Here is a 21,585-nt window from a genome sequence, read left to right as displayed (position 1 = left end):
TGATCAGCTGATCACCAACAGCCGTCATGATTCGTGAAACAACATGAGAGGAGGAGGAAGACACGCTGCACAGAGACAGGACCAGAGATCCTCTAGACCAGCCACATTTGTGCACAGTGCAGGAAAAGTAAAAAAATGTGGGAAAAGTGTGGGTGGGGAACCATGTCAATAATTATACACACATTCCAGTATCAGTCCTAGCTCCTAACATCAGTCTTAGCTTCCAGCTCCAGATCCGGAGATGGACAGCAAGCTGCTGCTGGCTGATCCCGTCCTGGTTACCGTCACATGTTAATGCCTATTAATGAAACATGGAGGAAACATGTAGAAAGTTAAAGCTCTCTAACATGTTGTAGACGCTTAACCAGAGAACAGCTAGAGCTGCTTGTTAAAGGACTTCAATGACTCTTTGACTTTAGGTTTGTTCAGTTTGGGCCAGGGATGTCTTCTATTTCTGTTTCTACTGTTTTCAACTGAAATGCAATGAAATACATTTTTCAGACTTTACTAGAGCTGAGTTTATAATGTTAGTGTCTGTGTCTATTATTTGATTCAGTTGTCCACTAAAATCCATTTAATTTAAAAAATGTTTTTGAACCAAATATGTGATTAAAATGTGATTAATCAAGATTAATTAATTAGAGTCCCACCACTGGTTTCGACTCACCAACGTTAATAAGTGAATATTACACAACACTGACTGATCAGGAGATTAAATGTGTACTTTTTATTCTTTTCCTGTAATGTCACTCTTTTTACTCACTTTTGTTGTCATGTTTTCATATTTTCATGTTTCTTGTATTTCATCATGAAGTACTTTATGATTTTATTTACTGCTAAATTTATTATTTACTATAAGAACTATATATATGCAGTTTCTTAAATCTATTGTATTACTTAATGGTAAAACATGGCTTAAAACTTTGTTTACATGATACTTGTCTTCTGCCCCCTGGTGGACACCTTTTGCACTACAAATAACTCTGACAGAACGCAGTAAGAAAGGATATATATATATGGGGGGGGAACAAAAAAACACACACATATATACATATACACATATATATATATATATATATGACTTTTACCTTTTGATAAAGGGTCATGTAGACTTCGGATAAAACGAGGATTTGCTGCCCTTTATTTCCCGGGCCAGGCTCTAAAGAGATACGCTTTAGAACTGACTGCTGCTACTTTTCTTTGTGGTGAAGAAGAAGCTGCTAGAAAGAAGCCGAGGGCAGTTTGTTCACCGTAAAACGTGAACTGACATGTAAAATGAAGAAGCAGGTCAGAATAGATTTTTTTCTAGGGTGAGGTTCTCGTTTTGACTTTCTCTGCAGTTTATAAACCACTGTACACTGGTGTCTAGGACATCTAATCCATAATAATAATCTTTGTGGTAACGCCTCCTTTTGATTGACATCTTCATCAGCTGCTGTGTTGTGGTGTCGGCTCCTGGTTGCCGTTGGAAACTGTGAGGTGGAAAATGATTTTGTTTGGGGTCACTCAGGGTGAAACACTGGGACCACTACACTTCTCTGATTTCCTGCCTGTTGTCTGAGCTCAGGAGACCTCGCACAGCGTGTGTGTGTGTTCAGCATGTGTTGGGTGTGTGTCGACGTTCACCCCGAGCGACTGCTTTGTCTGCTTGTGTTTACATACACCCAGAGTTTCCTGCCTGTCCAAAGCCAGAGGGCGTTCACCCTGACCACTGCTGGATGTCCCACCAGCTGCTTCACCTCTACTCTGTGTGTGTGTGTGTGTGTGCTCAAGGGGTCATCGGTCCACGACCTCAAAACAGAGCACCAATGGGACGCTGAAAGCTGGCACACACCCCGATCATCACACCAGGCTGATCCTCATAATTACCACCAAAGACCCAAAGAAAAGCAAGAATACAAAAGTAAAACCTGAAGCACCTTAAAATTCCAGAACATGAACCTTCCTCAGACTTTTACAGACAGGTCCAGTCTTTTAGAAAAGTCACCACAGAAACATGAGGTCAGCTCTGAGCTAACAAGTCGATGGCATGGAGGCTGCAGAACTGGCTTTAAAACATGGCAGTCGTGGCCTCAAAACTTAATAAATGCTATATACTATACTATACCATACCATGCCATTCTATACTATACTATATCATTCCATGTCATGCCATTCTATACCATACCATACCATGCCAACTTTATTTGTTAAACACTTTAGAACAACCACAGCTGAAAGTGCTACACACAAAAAAATTAATATTTGAAAACAACCAAACAAGAACATTAAAGCAACAAAAAGATCTAAAAACACCAACATGAGACACGAGGGGCTGCATCTCTGAATGTAAGAGTAAAAAATAAAACAATAAATAACCACATGTAGGCTGAACCTGAAGCTTCCAGAACCAATATTTCTTTTGTCAACCTAATTAATTAAAGACAAATGCACCTCATGTTTACTGGAAGAAGGCACATTTTTCTACCTCGATTCTTTAAAACAGCCTTTAAATGTTGGACAAAGTCACGTGTTCAGACACTGAGCAGCTGTTTTTAAGTTTGGTAAATCAACATATTCCAGAGTTAAACAGAGAAAAGGAGGATTTTCCAGCTCAGCTTTCAGATAGGAGCTGAGATGTTCGAGCCAACACGCTGCCGTTAAAGGCCGTCATTAATCCCAGCGTGGAGGATGTGTGTGCGTGTGAGGTAATGAGCGGTAGGAAACGGGGTTAAGAGTGACATGGTGTCAGTGGCTTCTCTTCTGGCCTAATTAGCCCTCTAATTAATAGATTAATAGACGGATAGATAGAGCGTGGATAAGAGCATCAGCTAACTGCCTGACCTAATGTGCATTAAAGATAAATCAGTGTCAGAAGAGGGGGTTTCTAGCAAGGTGAGGAACAAAACGTGGCACTAATTCTTCTTTAAATCCGTCCAGAAAACATGCATGCTTTGTCTTCTCTTACAGCTGGAAAGAAAAGACTAAAAGAGAGGAGAGGCTGAAATCAATTAGCCTCTCCTAGCTGGTCGTTAGCTGCCCTTGGATAGGCACAGATAATTAAAGGGAGGGTGGTGAGGGGAGGAGGGGGCGAGCTGGCCTGGAATCAGCCATGAGACTCCATAGGATGGAGATGCAGGGGTTAATCTGGACGGAGACGATGCAAATGAGGAGAGAAAGAGCGGGATGAAAAGGTGGAGGAGGAATGGGAAGTTGGTCTCTGGGCGGAAAGGTAACGCTCCAGCGATGCTGGAGAGCAGAGGAGAGGGGGAGGTCTGAGAAAAGGAGGTGGAGAAGTAATCATACAAGGAGAGAGGATGGAGAAGATATCAGGGACGCCTTCTTCAGTATAAAAGAAGCTGATAATTAACTACATGTCACAGTGATAATCCCCTGGGTGCTGCCTGATCCCTGTGGGACAGGAAGGAGTCCACATCCTCATGATCCCGACGAGACCAGAAATCCAACATGGAGTCCGTCAAACATGAATATTCTACCACAAACTAGAAGCTGATAAGCAGATCAGCTTCTAGTAAACACATCCCCAACGTAAACATGTCTACAGACATCCAGGTCCAATACCTGATAGTTCACTGGTTTATCTTTTCCAACACCAGGAAGTTGATTTAAGGGGTTCCCACAGGCATGGGTACAGGGTGGTCCGTAAGACCACCCTTAGTTCCATATCGTCCCAGTTTGCCACATCTCAAACACTACGAATCCAATATTTCCTTCATTTCACACATATGGATGGAGCCTTCTACCCTGCTTCGGCATTGTTTCTGAGCATGCTTTGGTCCGTTTCCAGGGCTCCTGCTGAAGCGGAGCCAGGTGTAGCGATAGCAGGACCACCACCTGAAGGCATGGGCCGGCCATATGTGGCCAGCGAAAGGAGGAGCTGGGATGTATCCTACAGGCCACCGCTGTCTACTGTATGTGGGCAGAGATGTTCTACGTACATACTTATGTATGTAAACGTAGCATGAACGAGGCTTTGATCAACGATTGAAGTTTGCTGAGGCAGATTTATAATTTACAAATTTACATGGATGATTCCAGCTGAGGTGGTAGCAAGATTATTTGTCCCCTGGAGACACTGAGTGGATGACACCACCTCTAAGTCGTGATAAACCTGCTCTACAGTCAGAGGTCCGGCTGGAAACAAAGAGCTGGGATGCCTTCTCACAGGAGAAAGAAGCACCAGCAGAGCCAGACGTGGTGACCCTGGTGGTTCGAGCCTCATGGCTGATAGGTTATCTGGATGCTGAGTGGGCCTGCCACCAGTGGATGAGGGTTAATGCAGCAGAGTGGTGTCTCCTGATCAGACAGGAGAAAGTCAACGGGACAGATGAGGCTCCAGATTAATTAGGAGCTGCATTTAGGTCAGGAAAGGTGAGATTTAATCTGATTTTAGTTTTATGCTCTGCAGTTAAGCATGTAGTTTATTCTATGTTCATTGTGAAACAGCCTGATAAAAACAATATTTTTAAGTCTGATGATGATTATCATTAGATGAGTCATTTTAAAGTCTTGCAGCTCCATCATCCAGCAGCCATTCATCAGAGATGGTTCTCAGGTTTCAGCCCAGTACAGCATTGACAACTCGACTTGTGTAATTCTAAGATCCATCAGATGATTTCACTGAATTTAGTCAACATGAATATGCACTGCTGTATTCTGAGTGGCATCTTCGAGACGAATTGTTTCCTTCTCGGCTCATTTCAAAGCCGTAACCATGACGACTGATTTCCTGTCAAATGTTTACCAGCCGGCCAGGCTTGCAGTGAACCCATTCCATCCAAACACATTACCGGCTAACGCAAGGAGAGCTCCGTCCAGCTTTTCCACCCCCTTTCTCCATTTTCTTTATTGTATGAGCAATTTGCCGACTGAGCCAATTAGCTGGAGGGAACCGGGGGGAGTCTTACCGGACGGATTCATTTCTGCTCCAGGAGCCGACCCCGCCGGCTTCCAGCGAGCAGGGGCGCAGAGGACGGACACAGTCACGCATGTGGAGAGCGTTATTTATTTCTTCATTATTAGAAGGAGGAGAGGAGGGGGCAGAGGACGGTGAGGTTAATCTGATGACTCAGGCATAAAGAATGTGCATTTAGTTTGTGCTTTTAGCTCGCATTAGCATAACCGCGCCGCGATGACAAACGATGAATGGTCCGCTGATTGGCTCGTGTCGTCCGGCTTAATGTCAATAGTAAATTGGAGGGCTTGTTAGGCGAGTTGGGGGACACGGTTATGTCAGCGGCGAGGCAGTCATGTACAAAATAATGTCTATTAGGACTAATTTAATCAAGGCCTCCCTTTTACAGATGAATTAGAATCTAGGGCCAATTATTTTCCAGCGTTTGCAGCGGGCCTGCCTGTCAGGAGGCTCGGAGAGGGGCCGAGGGGCCGGCTGCAGCCAGCGGGGGCTGCAGATAATGGTGCAGAGATGATGGCGGCGAGAGCCAATAGTGATCCCACGCAGATGAAACGGAGCTCGGCTCGAGCTGAACACACAGAGACCAACACACACACACCGAGGCTGATCTCGTGGGAACGTCAGTTATTTATACAGAAGATTGTGACATTTCTGTAGGAAGCAGCTCTGTTTCAGCTCAGCTTATAGAGCAAACTGTCACATCAAGCCACACCAACATCTCTAAAAACAGGCTACCATTTCTCACAAGAAGACTAAACTTCCATCCACGAAGACAGCAGATTACAAGAACAACCAAATCTGGAATGTGGCTTTTTCTGTGAAAACAGAAGTCATTTTTATGTCTGACTTACATTTTCTGCAAAATAACATCAAAAATTATTCATACTCTGGAAATGGTCTCATTTGCAGAGAAATGGAATTTGAAAGTCCTTTACCAGCAGCTCTCTGCAGCTGGTTTAGTGTAGACCAAGGACGATGCCACGTCTCCAAATAAGGTCCACAAATGACCAGTTGGTCTTTGCAAAATCTCATCTGGACAAAAAAGAACATCCAAACCCCCCAAGGACACCTTCTCTCCAGTCAAGCACGGTGGTGGCGACATCATGCTTTGGGTTTTTTTTTTTAGGCAACTCAATCAGAGTAAATGGCACCATGAAAAAAGGAGACTACACACAACACCAGGTAGACTGCAGAGGAACTGGCCTTGACCCAAACCACACTGAGAAAATGGTGACGAAACGGTTGGTCAATGGAACGTACAGGAGCCCAGCCAGAGTCCTGAACCCGGTCTGCAGAGGGAGATCAGGGTGATGAAGGCCTTCCAGCCTCAAAGACCTCACAACAGATGACCAGTAATTATACTTTAAATAAAGCATAAATCTCTACAACGTTACAGATTCATGTTGTACACCTTCAGTTTCCCACCAGGTCCCATCAATCAGCTAAAAATGACTCTGTGACTGGGCCTTTACCCAAACTCAAACAAACTGCTTGAAAATGAAACAATAATTTAAAGATTTCACTAAAAATGAGTGAAAATGTGGAGCAGAAACAGAAAGAAAGGTTTTAGTTTGGGTTTCTGCAGCTGCGACATCTTTCCATCTCAGATCACACCAGTCAGATCTGTTTGGTTTGATCAGGATACGAGCCAGAGCTGCCTCCTCATACCCCCCCAATCATTTCTCCGACCCTGGGGGGCAATTATCTTGTGATGCAGGGCCCCTAGCCCCGCCCCCTTGTCCCGGTCGTCCCATCTGGTCCCCTGAGTCCAATCCCACTGCGATGCTGGGGTGTACGCTGCACCTGCACCCCGGCCCAGATTAAAAGCCCCCGGTCTAATTTTAAATCTGTTAGCGCTGGCCTTTTCTAAGAGGAACAAGACTAATCTGTTCCCATAAAGGCCCTTATTCTGCCCCCTCTCCTGGCTCCCAGCACGACAGACCTGCTGCTGAATTATTACTGGCCGAGCATTTGTCATGTGGGCCGTGCAGTTAAGTGTGTGGTGGCGAGGCGGCTCTGCAATACATCGCCCCCCAAATTCATCCTTTAGCCGACCTCGTTGCTGCTCATTTTTCTGCTGTCTAATTAAGGTGTGGCACCGACTGTGGTACCTGCGAACGCCCCCACCACTCCTGTCTTCCAGCAGATCTGTCACTCTTTCAGGCTGTAAAGGAGATGCAGCCTCACAGAGAGCTGGAGTCTTCTCTTTTAGCCATGTCTGGTACCACAGTGTGGGTTTGGTTTGGAGTCCAGCTGCAGCAGAACTACCAGCGACGACTGAACCTACAAACGGGGGGAGATGCTGACCCTCAGCGACAGACTGTCAAAGGTCAGTCGTTGGCATTAGGAAGGGGTGGGAGATCGAGGCTGATGGCCGCCTCCCCTGTCCAGCGGCCAGGAGGCCAGATTAGCAGCGCTGTCACTTGCAGTCCGCTCAGGCCTGCTAACACGCTGCGTCAAACGGAGCCCAACCGGGCCTTTGGGTGCTGGTGTTGATGCAGCACTCGACACGTAATTAAAACAATGAGCTGAGTGCTGAGAACTGAAGCTGAGGGTGCTGCAGCCCGGCCAGGCAGCCCCCGTGGGCGCCATGCGACGGGCAGCGGGCCCAAACTTAGCAGCCCCTTCAGCGATGGCATCAGCTGGGGCACGGCACCGGGCAGCCACGCCAGCTGAGGTGATGACGGCTGACCGCGGGCTGCCAGAGGTTAATGGGAACGTTTAGAGGACGGCCGAGTCTTTTTGTGGTTTGATTCAGGGAGAAAATATCCGTCTAACAGGATCCCTGTGGCGGCGCAGAGCTGGCACGGTTGGTGTTCATCCACACTGTAACCACCCTCCCAGCTTCACAGCTTAGCCGCTGCCCCGACCTCTTCCTCAGCACCGCCAGCGACGCGTGTCAACAAGTATCGCTCTTCATGGTGAAGCACCGTGGAGCTGAGCAGGCGTGGCAAGAGCTTGTATTTCCAGCTCTACAACGATTAGCAGCGACAGCGCTCGTCCTGGCAGAGACTCGCTGACGTTAATGAGACCTGGACCAGCCGTGGCTGTGGGCAGACGTTCGGGGAAGAGGACGACCCAGTGGGGGGGTGAAGAAATGATGACAACAGCTGGAGATGGCGAGGCTCGGCCTTGTCACATATCTCATTGGATGGAGGCGACGCCACGGAGGCGAGGTGTGATCTCGCTGAACATAATTCCTCCCTCTACTCCAAAAGAAAAAAAACCCAAGGTGTTCATCTCTTCTCCTCTCCCCTCATCCTTCACTTTCTTGTTTTCTAATTCTGCCTCCTCCTCCTCTCTCTTCCTCCATCCAGCCCTCTCTCCACCCCCATGCCAAACCTCCAAACAGCACCTAATTGGGAGGTGAGAGTGGGGGGCCAGACCTTGACAGACAGGAGGTCAGCGTAATTGCTGCTGGCCATATTTAACATTAAGATAATCAGGCCATTAATTACCCTTTGGATCATTAAATCAGCCACTTGCAAAATGAAATTTCGGCCTCTATTACTCACTTGAGAGACCACGAGGGGAGGGCATTTTTCCATCTATCAGCCTCCCCTCTCTGCCTCTCCCTCCCATCCCTCATGGCGCCTGGACAAAGCCCCCCCCCCCCCCCCCCACCAACTTCCTTTTATTCAGGTCTGACTCTTCAGTCCTGTTTAACATGAAGATTTACAGGTTTTATTCTCTGAGCAGAGATGTGTTGAACAGAAGTTGTATCTTGCGGGAAAAGTCCCGATCCTGTTTCTTGTTTCTGTGTTTCCAGAAAAACGGGAAACATTCATATAAATCCAGTAACTGAGTCAGAACCAGAGTCGGACCGGTTCTTAGGAGGTCTGAGCAGCTTCATTGTTCATCCCAGTCTGAACCCACAGAGAAGCTTTCTGTCTTTTCTGTCAGTAGTCGTCAGGGAAAGTTCTCCAGGATCCCTGAAGGCATTTCCAAAGCTCTTCAATGGAAAGTGATACCTTTCCCAGACATGTACATGACTATCCCATGTACAGACTACCAGACATTTAAGACTGATACTTATCTCACAAAGTCTAAAGATCCAGCTTAAACTGGATTTTGCTGTTATCTGTTCTGTGTCAACACAACCAGTTCATCCCGAGAGTTAGGAGCCTTTTTATCTGGTTTTCTGATTCATAGGTCAGAGTAAAATTCACCTGAAAATGGTCAGGTACAAGGACCAAAGAAACTTCGAAAGACCTTCAGAAAACTGTTGGTCACTTTAGAAGATTACAACAAAGTTAAATATAAAGAATAAAATCATATAAATATAAATTAATGTAAAGAAACGAGTCTGTGTCAGTTGCTGAAAATTATGTTAGAAAATAAAAACAGGACGTAAACAGGTTCTGGGGTTCCACAAGGCTCAGTTCTGGGTCTTCTTCATTTTACTGTTTATTTGCATAAAAACACATAAAGATCCTTTTTCTATTCTCTTTTATAATGAAGAGAAGTCTTCAGTGTGATTTCTATAAAACCACTAGTGACACTCTTAATCTTTGTTCTTTGATGAAGTTGTTCAGGTATGTTTGTCATGTTTGTCGGTTGTCGTTTCTTAGACTCCATAAAACTGTCCTGAAGCTCCACGGCTTCTCTCAGTGCTGGTGAGACAGATGGACGAGGGCTGTGACGGCAGAGAATGAAAAGTGAAGGAAAAACGTGTTTTTTGTTCATGTTTGTGTCTTTCCTCCATTTAACTTTTATGTGAACATCGAGAGATGACAAAAAGGTCCTGGTCTGGTTTCATGGATGTAGATTCAATTCAATCAAACGTAGCGCAAACAAAAAGAGTAAAAAAGCAAAGAGAAATTCTGTAAAGTGCAGTCAGACAAGAACTGTTAAATTAATCTGATCTCAAAATGCAAAGACATGGATTCATCATTTTTCATAGAAATTTAATTAGTTTCATTTAGTTCAATGAAAATTTGCACCTTCATTTACTACAGATAATGGGCTAGGTCATTTTGTTACATAAAAACACATAAAACCCTTTTCCTCTCCTTGTTCTGCATTTATTCATTATTATAGAAAATGTACGTTAGTTCCTGTTCCAATAAAAACATTAATAATGGAAGAATTTTCTTTCTTTTAAGTCTGTACATTTAACATTATTAAAAAATATCTTTATAAAACTATGTTTTATTTCTGGTCCTGTAAAATAAAAAACTGATTTTTTGCCTTTCCCATCCTACGGGACTCTGTATCGCATTAATAAGTGAAACATACTCGACATCCGATCAGCTCTCATGTGCAGCATGTTCGGAGTGTGAGGAGAAGCGAACAGTGTGGAGAGGTGGAGTAAAAATGATGATCAGAGGTGGAGAAACGAGGGAAGAATGGAGGGAAGGCTAAAGGAAGCAGGATTTATGGAGGGGAAACGACAAACAGCGAGCCACTTAAGGAATGGACTGATAAATAGTATTGATGGGACGGAGGAGGGTGGAGGAAGAGATGGAGCTGCAGTGGAGCGTCGCAGGTTAATTGAGATAATATTGACCTCCTCCTCTGATCTCTTCAGGGGGAAACATGCTTCAGATTCATAAATAAATAGCAACATGAGCAACAATGAAAGCATTAGGGCTCTGATGGAGGAGGGCTAATGGCTCGTCAATACTCACTGATCGCTCAGTGTGTGTGTGTGTGTGTGTGTGTGTGTTCAGATCAGAAGATGCAGCCGTAGAAAAATCTTTTTATTCCATCAGATGTTTTTATATCAAACTTTCACCCAACAAACAGAAAAATAAAGATCAAAGTGTTTTTCACAGCTGAGATTTAGTTTTGGTGGAAGCAGGAAGAACATTTTTGTAAATGTGTGTGTCGAAGCGTGTTCAGAGCGGGGGTGGGGGGGTAATTATAAGGTGCTTCTGTTGACTAATGAGGGTGGGGGGTGAGTGCAGGGGGAGGACGGGGAAGTCGATCTCTATGTGGATGGCAGTCAGCTCTAATTTGTTATGATGGCTGCTGGATTCCCAGAGCCACAACGGCCGATAATTACACAGCACGCACACACTCACACACAAACACGCACCACGTCACGCCAAACTTCACCCATTCGTTGCAATCCCCAGCACACACACAGGAGAGAAACAGCGCCTCCTGTCTACAGCTGGCAGCTCTGCAACAACTCTAGTAATCACATAAAAACCTCGTCCACATGTCATACCTGCTGGCGTCCGGTCCCGGTTTCAGCCGTCCCTGAGCGTTGGCCTCCCACACGCTGTTGGCCAGCTCGTTGCCGATGGCCGACATCACCTTGATGAGCTCCAGTGGCCACTCGTCCAGGTCCAGAGAGCGAACCCTGGACAGGTGGGTGCCCAGGTTCCGGTGGATGCCCGAGCACTCAATGCAGATCAGAGCCCCGAGGTTCAGACTTGCCCAATCTGGATCTGGATCCGCAGACAGAGGATAGTTTTAACAAAGGATGTTATTAGAGGTGTCAGCATTCAGATTTTTCCTGTTTGGGAGAACTTGGGCTTCCCAGTAAAAGATGTAAATATACAAAGGCAAGTGGATAAGACCAAAGCACTAAGTCTACGCTATGTTCAAGATCCCTTCTCCCTGCAGCCCCGCCCCTTCCACATGTGGAAGCCCCGCCCCTTCCACGTATTGATTGAAGCCCCACCCCTACACATGTAGAAGGAAGTCTAAGTGTTTTTTTTTAATTTGTGTTCATTCAAATTCATTTGGGGGGGGGGGGGGGGGGGGGGGGGGTCACATATTTCTTTATATATTTTTGCTTCTTTCATTTTAGAATCTTTTATTGGAGAATTTGCTGCAGTTTCTTTTTTGCTTTGATGTAAAATGTCTTTAAACACGTTCCCGTTAAAAACTTAAGCCGTTTAATGTTTTGCATTTTTTCCCGTACCGTGACCTTAAACCAACATACGAGCTGTTACCCCTAGATGTTACTGTAACTTCACCAAACTCATATTTCACATCTTCATGTCTTTACACAGAAAAACAAACAAATAACAAGTCAGTCACTGACTGACCGGGAATTCTGGGTAAATGTGGCCACTTTAAAACACATGTCCAACAAATCAGATGAAGTTAAAAACACATGAGATTTAATGGGAGATGCTAAAAATTTTGTTAAAATATTGATACATGTGTCAAAACATTACTATAGTGCTAAAACAGAACATGCAGTATAGAAAGAAAACCGCCTGTTTTGGGAATAAATTTGGAAAGATTTTTGTTAAGTGGTCAAAGTGGAAAAATGAAAAAACATTTTAAAGTTTCACTGAGTCCATAAAAGATAAGATGTAGGTTAAACATCTGGTAAAAGATCCAATCCTTTTTTTGGAATCTGCTGGAGATTTGGGTTAAATTTTTACTTATTTTAAAGTAAAACAATATTTTTTCCACAGTTCAGATCAAAGTTTTAAACATCAACAGGAAATTTAATGGAAAATATTTCACATCCAATCAGCAGCTAATATTTATGTCAGAGATAAAAGGAAAAACATGCAGTAAGAGAAACAAAATGTTAAAACGATTCTGTAAATAGAGAAATTAATGTTGACAAAACTGCAAAAACAGTAAAAAGTTTCTGTTTAGTCCCCCGGGGCGAGATGCTGAGGTTTAGTTTAAATGTGGGGTAAAAGCCAGCGACGTGAAGCCGACCCAACACCAGCCTCGTTTCGAGTTCAGATCCGGTCTTACTGCATGTTACAAGTATTCCTGGTTTTCACACTATCGGGAAATTTATCGTATCCAGACGGGAAGGTAATACTGCATTTATGTAAATGATGAAAGTACTAAAGGCCCATTGATGCTCTGTTTCCCGCATCCCTGCTCTCATTCTCCCATGTGTGCTTTACGTCGTGGTTGCCAGGGATACACTCTGTTTGCTGTGATAGGCGACGACTCCCATGCTCTGTGAAAACGGAACAAATAACGCACATAAAGGTCGCAGGAGACGGCGAAAGACTCCACAGCTGTCTTTAGCGTGGAGCAGGGATCAGCAACTCCGGACCTCGGGAGCCAGGGTCCTCCAGGTTTCCACTGCGTCCCTGAAGCAGCACACCTGGTTCAGAAGAAAGACTTGTCCAGCAGCCTGTTGTCAAGTCTGGTCCAGCCTCATAACGGCCCACTACCTGAGTCAGGTGTGCTGCAGCACGGACTTGTTGAGACCTGCCGGACGCTGGCTCAAGGGGTCTGGAGCTGGCGATCCGTGGCTTAGAGCATAAATGGAAGCCTTTACGACTCATGGTGTTAAAGTTGCACCTGACGCAGGGATCGCGACCGTGCACGAGGTCAGGAACAGCAACGATGCCATCGGCGCTCCCGACGGTCTTTAAGGGTTACAGCAGACACAACATGCAGCAAAGGTTCATAAGACACATGGAGCATAAAAACAAAATGTTGAGAGATGTGGAGAAATTTGTGTTTGGTTGTTTATTGGTTTTATTTTTGTCCACTGAGCGCGATGCTGAGGTGTGTCTGAACCAGCAACGCCACCAGTGGCAGGAAGTGTACCCAGCATCAGCAGAGTAGTAAATATATATATATATATATCTTCATATAAACAACAGTCATGTCATCTTTCTTCACTCACTCTGTGCGTCGCAGTCGGCACAGCGACCGTTGCCCCGGATACTGCGGATGGACTGCAGCGCCAACGCCTCCGTCTGGCTGGTCAGACGAGACTGAAAGATAAAACATCTCCTTCACTTCATGCATCTCTTTCCATAACAAGCTACAGTGTTTCTGTTTGTGGGTCCTTCCGTCATTTTCCCTGCTCGGCCCCAGATTTCCTCACGTCAAGCGATCCCACACAAACACTGATGTGAGGCGCTGCAGTTTCAGGCCATGTTGGGAAATGAAGGAATAACATGGCAAACAAATGAAATGGTTTTGGGTGGCGGGGCAATAAAAGGCGGAGAGCCTGAGGCGTAAACACGGCGGGCTGCAGACGAGACCCGCCGCCTGCTGCAGCTGGGAAATGGCAGCGCCCCGGCTCAGAGTGCGCTACAGTAATTACTGGTTTGTAATTGCGTGAGTCAAAGTATGAGAGCTTGAGCAAAGGTGTGTGTGTGTGTGTGTGCATCTCAGGGTGAGTTTACACGTTTGTGTGGTTGCATTAAATAACAATTCAAGTGTTTAACAGCCACTTTTCATTTTATGGCCTTAGTGAAGTGTTAGCTGATGCAACAACTGGCAGGTGTGGAGGAAACCACTGTGAGGAGGTGGAGAACATTTCATCATGAGTCTAGTTACTGTAGTTCTACACCCAGCCTGGCTCCACATCCATGACTTCTACATGTTTCCTTCATGTTAGAAAGCAGGAGGACCGTCGCTGGTTCACCTTGTTCTTGCTGCTCTCGCAGGACTGCAGACTGGCCAGGATCTGGCTCTCGATGACCTGCACCCAGGCGTCCCGCTCTTCGTACGAAGTGGCCTCGAAATGCCACATCTGCCCCGTCAACGACACGATGGTGAACTCAAAGTTCTCCTCTTGTTCTGTTGGAGAGAAAACAAACAGAAACTCAACCACCTGGTTAATATGCTGTAAACCTTCAGGATGGAGAGCTTCACTGGAAGTCAGAACAACGAAGCTTTTCCACCCAGAACGTCAGCAGTGTGATCAAACTGTGGCTCCAAAGCTTCGCATGTTGACATCCAAACGAGTTTTGGTTGTAGAAGCAGCAGCTCAGGTTAAGGTCTGCTGGAGGAAGACACCTGTTACTCTGAACCAGCCACCGTGACCTGTGTGACCCTCGTCCCTGAAGCCAGGATGTCCCTTCCCCTGAGGGCCTCCTGAACATCCCGGAGCCCCCGTCTGCAGGAGAGGTCAGTCATTACAATCAGGGCCTGCTGAGGGGGGACACATGGATCTATTACCCAGGACTGCTCCGAGGTTAACGGGCCAATCAGGAGTCAATTAAGCCCAGAGTGTGTGTGTGTGTGCATGTGTGTGTGCTGGTGTACAGCTGAAGACAAGATTCTCCCATCAGGTCTGGGAAACGGAAGAAGAACTGCTCACTGGGAACTTGGGTTTGAAATATTCCAGAATATTCCATTTCCGCTGTTTTATTCTTCTGCTCACTTTGATGAACATCACCGGTTCTAAAAGGTGAACTTCAAAGTCAAGCAAAATCTGGTTTTTCTAAACAACAAAAACCGAGATATTTACCTACTAAAAACGAAAATAAAAGACGAGCAAACCTGTACATTTGTCAAACTGTCGGTGATCAGCAACAACAGGAATCCTTACGAGAGCTGTCTTAGAGTTTACGACTATATTTAAAGGCGGTTCTATGTAGATAAATAACATTTAAAGCCTTTTTAAGCCGTTTTATTTTCTGTTTTACCATCTGACTTCCTTTAAGTTGGGATTTGTGTCAGTCTCAGTTCTCTAGAAAAACAGGACTTCCTGCAGCTTAACCAGAACAAGTTTTAATTATCGGCCCTGAAGACAAGAGAACTACAGAGTTTTAAACCGTCTTAGTTTGTACGTGGGTGTCCTTTTCCACTCTGAGCTGGTTTTTATTCCACACAGAAATGTCACAAAGAGGATTTTATCTGAAAACATCACCAGTCGGCCATTCCTCTCCTGCTAGCTCCGAGGTGCTGATGCTTTTAGTTCTAGTAGATCATTGCAATAACTCCAGTGTTTTCCTCACGGGGGCCTTCCACATCGGTAGCTAACTCTGCTCTGACTGCGGGGTCGTTGCCATGGTAACTGTCCCTGTCCGGGGAGGCGGGGCCCTGCACTGCAGCTTTATGGTTGTGGTGTGGGCACGGTCTGTTCGTTTATACGGTTATTTTTAGAGACATCTTGTTTTAGAGGGGGAGGGGTTCGCGTGTGCGAGAGAGCATGTTAAGGTCTGTTTGTGCTCTGACTGGTTTTTGTAATAAACTTTAGTGTTTTTAAGATGCAAAAACTTGTTTTTCATTACGTGAAGCACTTTGTGCTGCAATCCTCCATGAAAAGTGCTACATAAATAAAGTTTGATTGATAAATAATTTGCCTCTGTTTAAGAAAATCCAATTTCCTAGACCCAGCTGTTAAAACAATCCCACAGTATGATGCTGCCACTACCGTGCTTCACTGTCGTGATGGTGATCTCATGGTTTCTGGTCATTTTTCTATAAAAACATTTGTTCTTTCCATTTTATCCTTTTAATGTCAAGCACATGACATGAAATCTAAAACCAGATTGAAGTAAATGTGGGTACTCACTGCACTAGAAGAGTTTATAAAACGTTAAATCTACATCAGCTAAGGGCTGAGGCAGGGCACCATCATCAGTACGTGGTCATGTAAAACATGCGGGGAAGTCCTAATTTTCATGATGCTGTACAAAACAATCTTATAAAATGTGAGAAATGAAACGTTTATGTACGGATTACCACTGCTGAACAGAGGGATGCTGGAGAGAATGAAGTGTTCGGCCGTTTGATTCCGCATCATGATGCTAGCGTGTGTTGGTGCACATTTGGAAGCTGTTAAGGACAGCAGAGAGGACGGGAGGTGGAGGTGAAGCCGGGTATCAGCACACAGAGCTTCTGTTTACAATTAACCCCGACAAGGATGGGGGGCAGGATAATGAAAGGATGGCCTCCAGCACGGCCCATTTTTCCCAGGATTCCTCCACAATATGCACGGAAGAGGTTTCTGTTATCTACGTGGATCCACGAAGGGTGGGAACAACACTTCCACAAGGAGAGCAAGGCGCAGGTTTAATCAGCCGGAGAGCGGTCATGGCCGGCCCGCCAGAGAGAGAACATTTGCTCTTCCTCAGCTCAGTCATTTGGCTAATTGGGAGCGTCCCAGAGCACCGGAGCTGAAGTTCCCCTCCGGGTGGGCTACGGATAATCAAGGCCTTGTATGAGGGAGGAAGGATGGAAGGTAAGGGTAGAAGGAAGCGCCCCGAGGCCAAGCAGCCACCTCAGAATCTCCTCACTTCCAGGATAAAGAGAGCGAAAACACCTCTGCTGTAAAAGTTTCTCAGTCTGAGGATGATTTTCACCTCTGAGCAGCTTCAGGCAGACGGACTCAGTCTGATGAGCTGATGTTAATTACAGCCACCGTTCACAGCTCAAGGTTAACGCTAGCTGATAGCACGTACAGCCAAAACATTTCAGCTGCCTCCACAAAGACCTCTTCAACAAACAACTTCAGTCTGTTGTCATCAGCAAAACTTTACTGAAACGTTTCATCTGATTTAACTCAGACAAAAAAGCCACTTTTTCATCTAAATAATTACACCGCTCTACTTTTACAGGTTCCTATACAGATGTACTTATACAGATATTTATACAGATACTTGTAGTCACATGTTGACCACTCAAAGTACTCCAACACTACATGTCACATTCACGCATTCACACTGTCTGTTAAAAACTAAGTGCTTTTTAACCTGTCACACATCGGGAGGCAACATGGGTTCAGTGTCTTGCCCAAGGACACTTGGGCATGGAGTCAGGGGGAGCCTGGAATCAATCCATCGACTCTCAGGTGGTACAACCGCTCTTCCTCCTGAGCTACAGCAGCCAATCACCAGCAACTATCAGATAACCAGTCCAGCCTGGAAACAGCCTCAGAAGAGGCTTCAAATAACAAAGACCTGGTAAGAAACAGGTTTTTTTTTAAAAAAAATATACAAAAACATTAAAATAATTTTACTAAAACCTTTACTAAAATTCACAAAACAGCCTAAAAAGGAAATGTTTTTTAATGAATGCGCAAAATGAGAAAGATTTTAATAAACACAAAAATAAAAACGCGTGAATGCGTAAATAAACGTTTAAGAAATTCTGTGAAAAAAAGTCCAACTGAGAATTTTAAGAAGATTTTATTAAATTTCTAAATAACGAGAAAAATATGTGCAATTAATTAAATTTAATGCAACCTAAATAATTCTGTTTAAACTGACAGAATATTTTGTTAAATTAACTAAAGGGACAAAAACTGTATAAAAAGTGAAAAGAATAATAAGCAAATATATTTTAAACACAGAACACTAATTATCCAAAAGTAGTGCTCTACTCTGCTCTAGAGTATTAAGAAAATAAGTTAGAATTATTAATAGAAAATAAACACAGAATAATTGTTAAGCCTGCAAAAGGAAATAAAAACATTACAATGAAACAGTGAAAAACAAAATATGAAACATTAATTAAACTAAAAAATCCAAAAAATCTTAAATAAAATAAAATCAATAAAGCAAACGAAATCTGGAAACGAAGAAAAAAGATATTTAAAAAATAAAATTTAAATGAAAGATAAGTATGAAGAATAATGTTTAAAAAACAAGAAAAAAACATTAAAACTAAACGTTTGGCTGATTGTTGAACCGCCGGCAGAAACTCTTCTCATCCTCTGCAGGTTCGCTGGATTAAAGGACCTGAAGGCTAAAAAAACGTCACATTGGAGCTTCGCCTGGTTTCAGGACAGAATCTGAGGCTGGAAACAACGGCCCAGCCCCGAGCTCCACCTTAGCCCGGAGCTCCACCTCAGCCCCGAGCTCCACCTCAGCCCTGAGCTCCACCTCAACCCCGAGCTCCACCTCAGCCCCGAGCTCCACCTCAGCCCTGCAGGCCCGGCAGCCACAGTCCCATCAGGAATAAATCCTCATCATTCTCTGCTTTTTAGGGAAGAAGGAGGCGGGAGGGGGGGCACTTGACAATTATGGAAAGCAACAATCCAGAAAGGCCCGGCCTCTCTGCGCCGCAAATTAAATGCTGCTTCTGATTTAAATGCTTCACACTGACCCACCACCCTGGCTAATGAATAAAATGAGGGGGGCATCAGACGGAGCGACGCTCCCCCTCCTGCTTTTTACTCCAAACCCCCACCTGAACCAGCACCACACTCCTGAGTGGACAGCAAGGAGTGAACCAGCGTGACATTTAAAGCCGCACTCATCAGTTTTTTAACATTAAAGGTCAATGAAATAACTTTCCCTCCTCGTACGGCGCCGACTCCGCACAGAGCCAGAACCAGGCGCTGGACACCAAAACCGGCCGGGACCTGCTCTGGAGACCAAAGCCGGCCAGAATCAACCGCTGGAGACCAAAGCCGGCCAGAACCGGCTGCTGGAGACCAAAACCGGCCAGAATCAACCGCTGGAGACCAAAGCCGGCCAGAACCGGCTGCTGGAGACCAAAACCGGCCAGAATCAACCGCTGGAGACCAAAGCCGGCCAGGACCGGCCGCTGGAGAACGAAACCGGCCAGGACCAGCTGCTGGAGAACGAAGCCGGCCGGGACCGGCTGCTGGAGACCAAAACCGGCCAGAATCAACCGCTGGAGACCAAAGCCGGCCAGAACCGGCTGCTGGAGACCAAAGCCGGCCGGGACCGGCCGCTGGAGACCAAAGTTGGTCAGGACCGGCCGCTGGAGAACAAAACCGGCCAGGACCAGCTGCTGGAGAACGAAGCCGGCCGGGACCGGCTGCTGGAGACCAAAACCGGCCAGAATCAGCCGCTGGAGACCAAAGCCGGCCAGAACCGGCTGCTGGAGACCAAAGCCGGCCAGGACCAGCCGCTGGACAACGAAACAGGCCAGGACCAGCTGCGGGAGAACGAAGCCGGCCGGGACCGGCTGCTGGAGACCAAAGCTGGCCAGAACCAGCCGCTGGACACCGAAGCCGGCCAGAACCATCCGCTGGAGACCGAAGCCGGCCAGAACCAGCCGCTGGAGACCGAAGCCGGCCAGAACCAGCCGCTGGAGACTGAAGCTGATCGGGACCGGCTGCTGAAGACCAAAACCAGAGCTAAAAGACAGCAAATACTGCACCAAATTTAATTACTTTCACCTGTTACAGCTAATAATGAATAATGAGCTTTTCGTTGGCAAAATATCTGGTTTCAGCTAAATTCGTTGTCCTATTTAGATTTGATCTAAATATCTGAATATGTTTAAATATCTGTTGATGTTTCACATTTTCCTGCAGTTTAGAAGCAGAATCCCGTCTCTGACATAAGAAACCAAACTTTTAGCTGATTAAATAAGTCCGAAGTTCTGTTGAAGCCAGGCTCTGCTGCCCCCTATTGACAACAAATGTATTCACTTCTAATCAAAGCAGCTAATTCAGCATTGCAGGATTTTTTTCTATTGTTATGACTTGAAATTCACGATTTTCCATCAACTTTTAAAAAAGGTTGTGACAGAAGTTTTTAGCATCTAATTTTAAAATGCCTTACAAAAGCATCTGATATTGATTTAAAATTTTATTTACGATATTTATCGTAAAAAGTGATAAGTGTGGTGAGAAAGAGTGGCTGCTTCTTCATACAGCATCACTTTACAGTCTTCTGAAAGCACTTTAACAGATGTAGTCCGATCATAATCCAATTACAACAAATACATGGTCCACATCAGTCCAATTTAGAAACACTGATATAAATGTTTACAATATTTTACATGGCAGTAGGAAAACGGCCATCTACAAACAGCTGGAAGATAAAATAAAAAATCCTGCAAAGCTGAAAGATGTGGACATGATTTTGCTCCGGGCTAAAATGAGAAGCAACAAATATAAACCAAACATTTAAATGTAAAAACTTTACATTTACATTACAGTAAAAACTGTAAAAAATTAAATAAAAAATGTAAAAATATGAAAAATAAAAAAATGACCTGTAATTAAAAATGTAAAAAAAAAAAAAGAAAGAAAGAAACAGGCCTATAAATAAAACATATACTGTGTAAAAAGTAAAAAAAAAGAAAAAAATTATGTCTGGTAAAACTTGGCATGAAATGAAAATAAAAATCCATTAAAAGTTTTGTGAAAATAATGTGAAAAAATATCAAAAATTTTAAATAAAATGTTGAAAAAATCAATAAAAACTAAAATAAACAAGAAAAATAAACACAACTTGTCTGAAAAACATCATGAATTTTTAAAATTAATATTTTATATATTTTTTTAATATTATAATTAATATAATTATATTATATATTTTATATATTATCATGTAATCTGATATCAAACCTCCATGTTTTTGACTCATGATAACAAACTTTAAGATGAACATAGACAAGCTCTCCTATCAGGGAGGAATATTTAGTCTGTTGACCCTAAAGAAGTAAAGAGAAAATGATCGTGGGAGCATTAGGATGAAGGAAAAACTCCACACAAACTAACTTTCTCTGTACGACTTTTCAGAAACTGACATCTTCTCAGAGCAGGTTTATGATGGAGATCCTGTAGGTTGGGCTTTCTTCTTGAAGCCTCTCCGCGGTGCGCGACCAAACATATGCACGAACACACAGCAACACTCAGGCGGCGTCCTGGTAATTACCGCCACCGCTCTCGGCTACTGTGCTGACATTCGCGCAGAGAGAGGTGGCGTCGAGGCAATTTGTGAACTCTGACACCAGCAACCTTTAGCAGCACAAACATAACAAACCAAATATACAGCATTTACAGGCGGGGAGGGGTGGAGGGGACCCGGGACCGCCATACAAGCTCTAGTGTGAGATGTGGGGTCCAGCCGGGTGTGTGTCGGAGCAATGAGGGGGGAGGCGTGCGCCAGACAAAAGGGGGCCTCAGGAAACACAAATTAAATGCCTTAAATGTCACCGCACACAGTATTGCTTTGCGACACAGGTCATTACTCGCCGTATTATTCTCAGCCTTTTACAACATTAATAACCTGGAAAATCCTGATCACTCCCAAGTTTCTGGAGGGAGGGGGGGTCTG

The 21,585-nt window shown here is 44.7% G+C and overlaps 1 protein-coding gene across 4 annotated transcripts in view; it reads right to left on the bottom strand.

Annotated features, from left to right (window-relative positions):
- The window catches only part of LOC121635536 (arf-GAP with GTPase, ANK repeat and PH domain-containing protein 1), a 128,006-nt gene that overhangs the window by 8,637 nt on the left and 97,784 nt on the right, over positions 1-21,585 (bottom strand). For all 4 annotated transcript variants that reach the window (XM_041978741.1, XM_041978742.1, XM_041978743.1 and 1 more), the window contains 3 exons: positions 14,238-14,392; positions 13,488-13,578; positions 11,091-11,313 (listed from right to left, as the gene is read on the bottom strand). In XM_041978741.1, coding sequence (XP_041834675.1) covers positions 11,091-11,313; positions 13,488-13,578; positions 14,238-14,392 — 469 coding nt within the window. The remainder of the gene's footprint in view (positions 1-11,090; positions 11,314-13,487; positions 13,579-14,237; positions 14,393-21,585) is intronic.

This window comes from Melanotaenia boesemani, chromosome 24 (assembly GCF_017639745.1).
Source record: "Melanotaenia boesemani isolate fMelBoe1 chromosome 24, fMelBoe1.pri, whole genome shotgun sequence".
NCBI lineage: Eukaryota > Metazoa > Chordata > Actinopteri > Atheriniformes > Melanotaeniidae > Melanotaenia > Melanotaenia boesemani.
The sequence above is the reverse complement of the archived record's forward strand: the minus strand, read 5'-3'. Positions and strand labels throughout refer to the sequence as shown.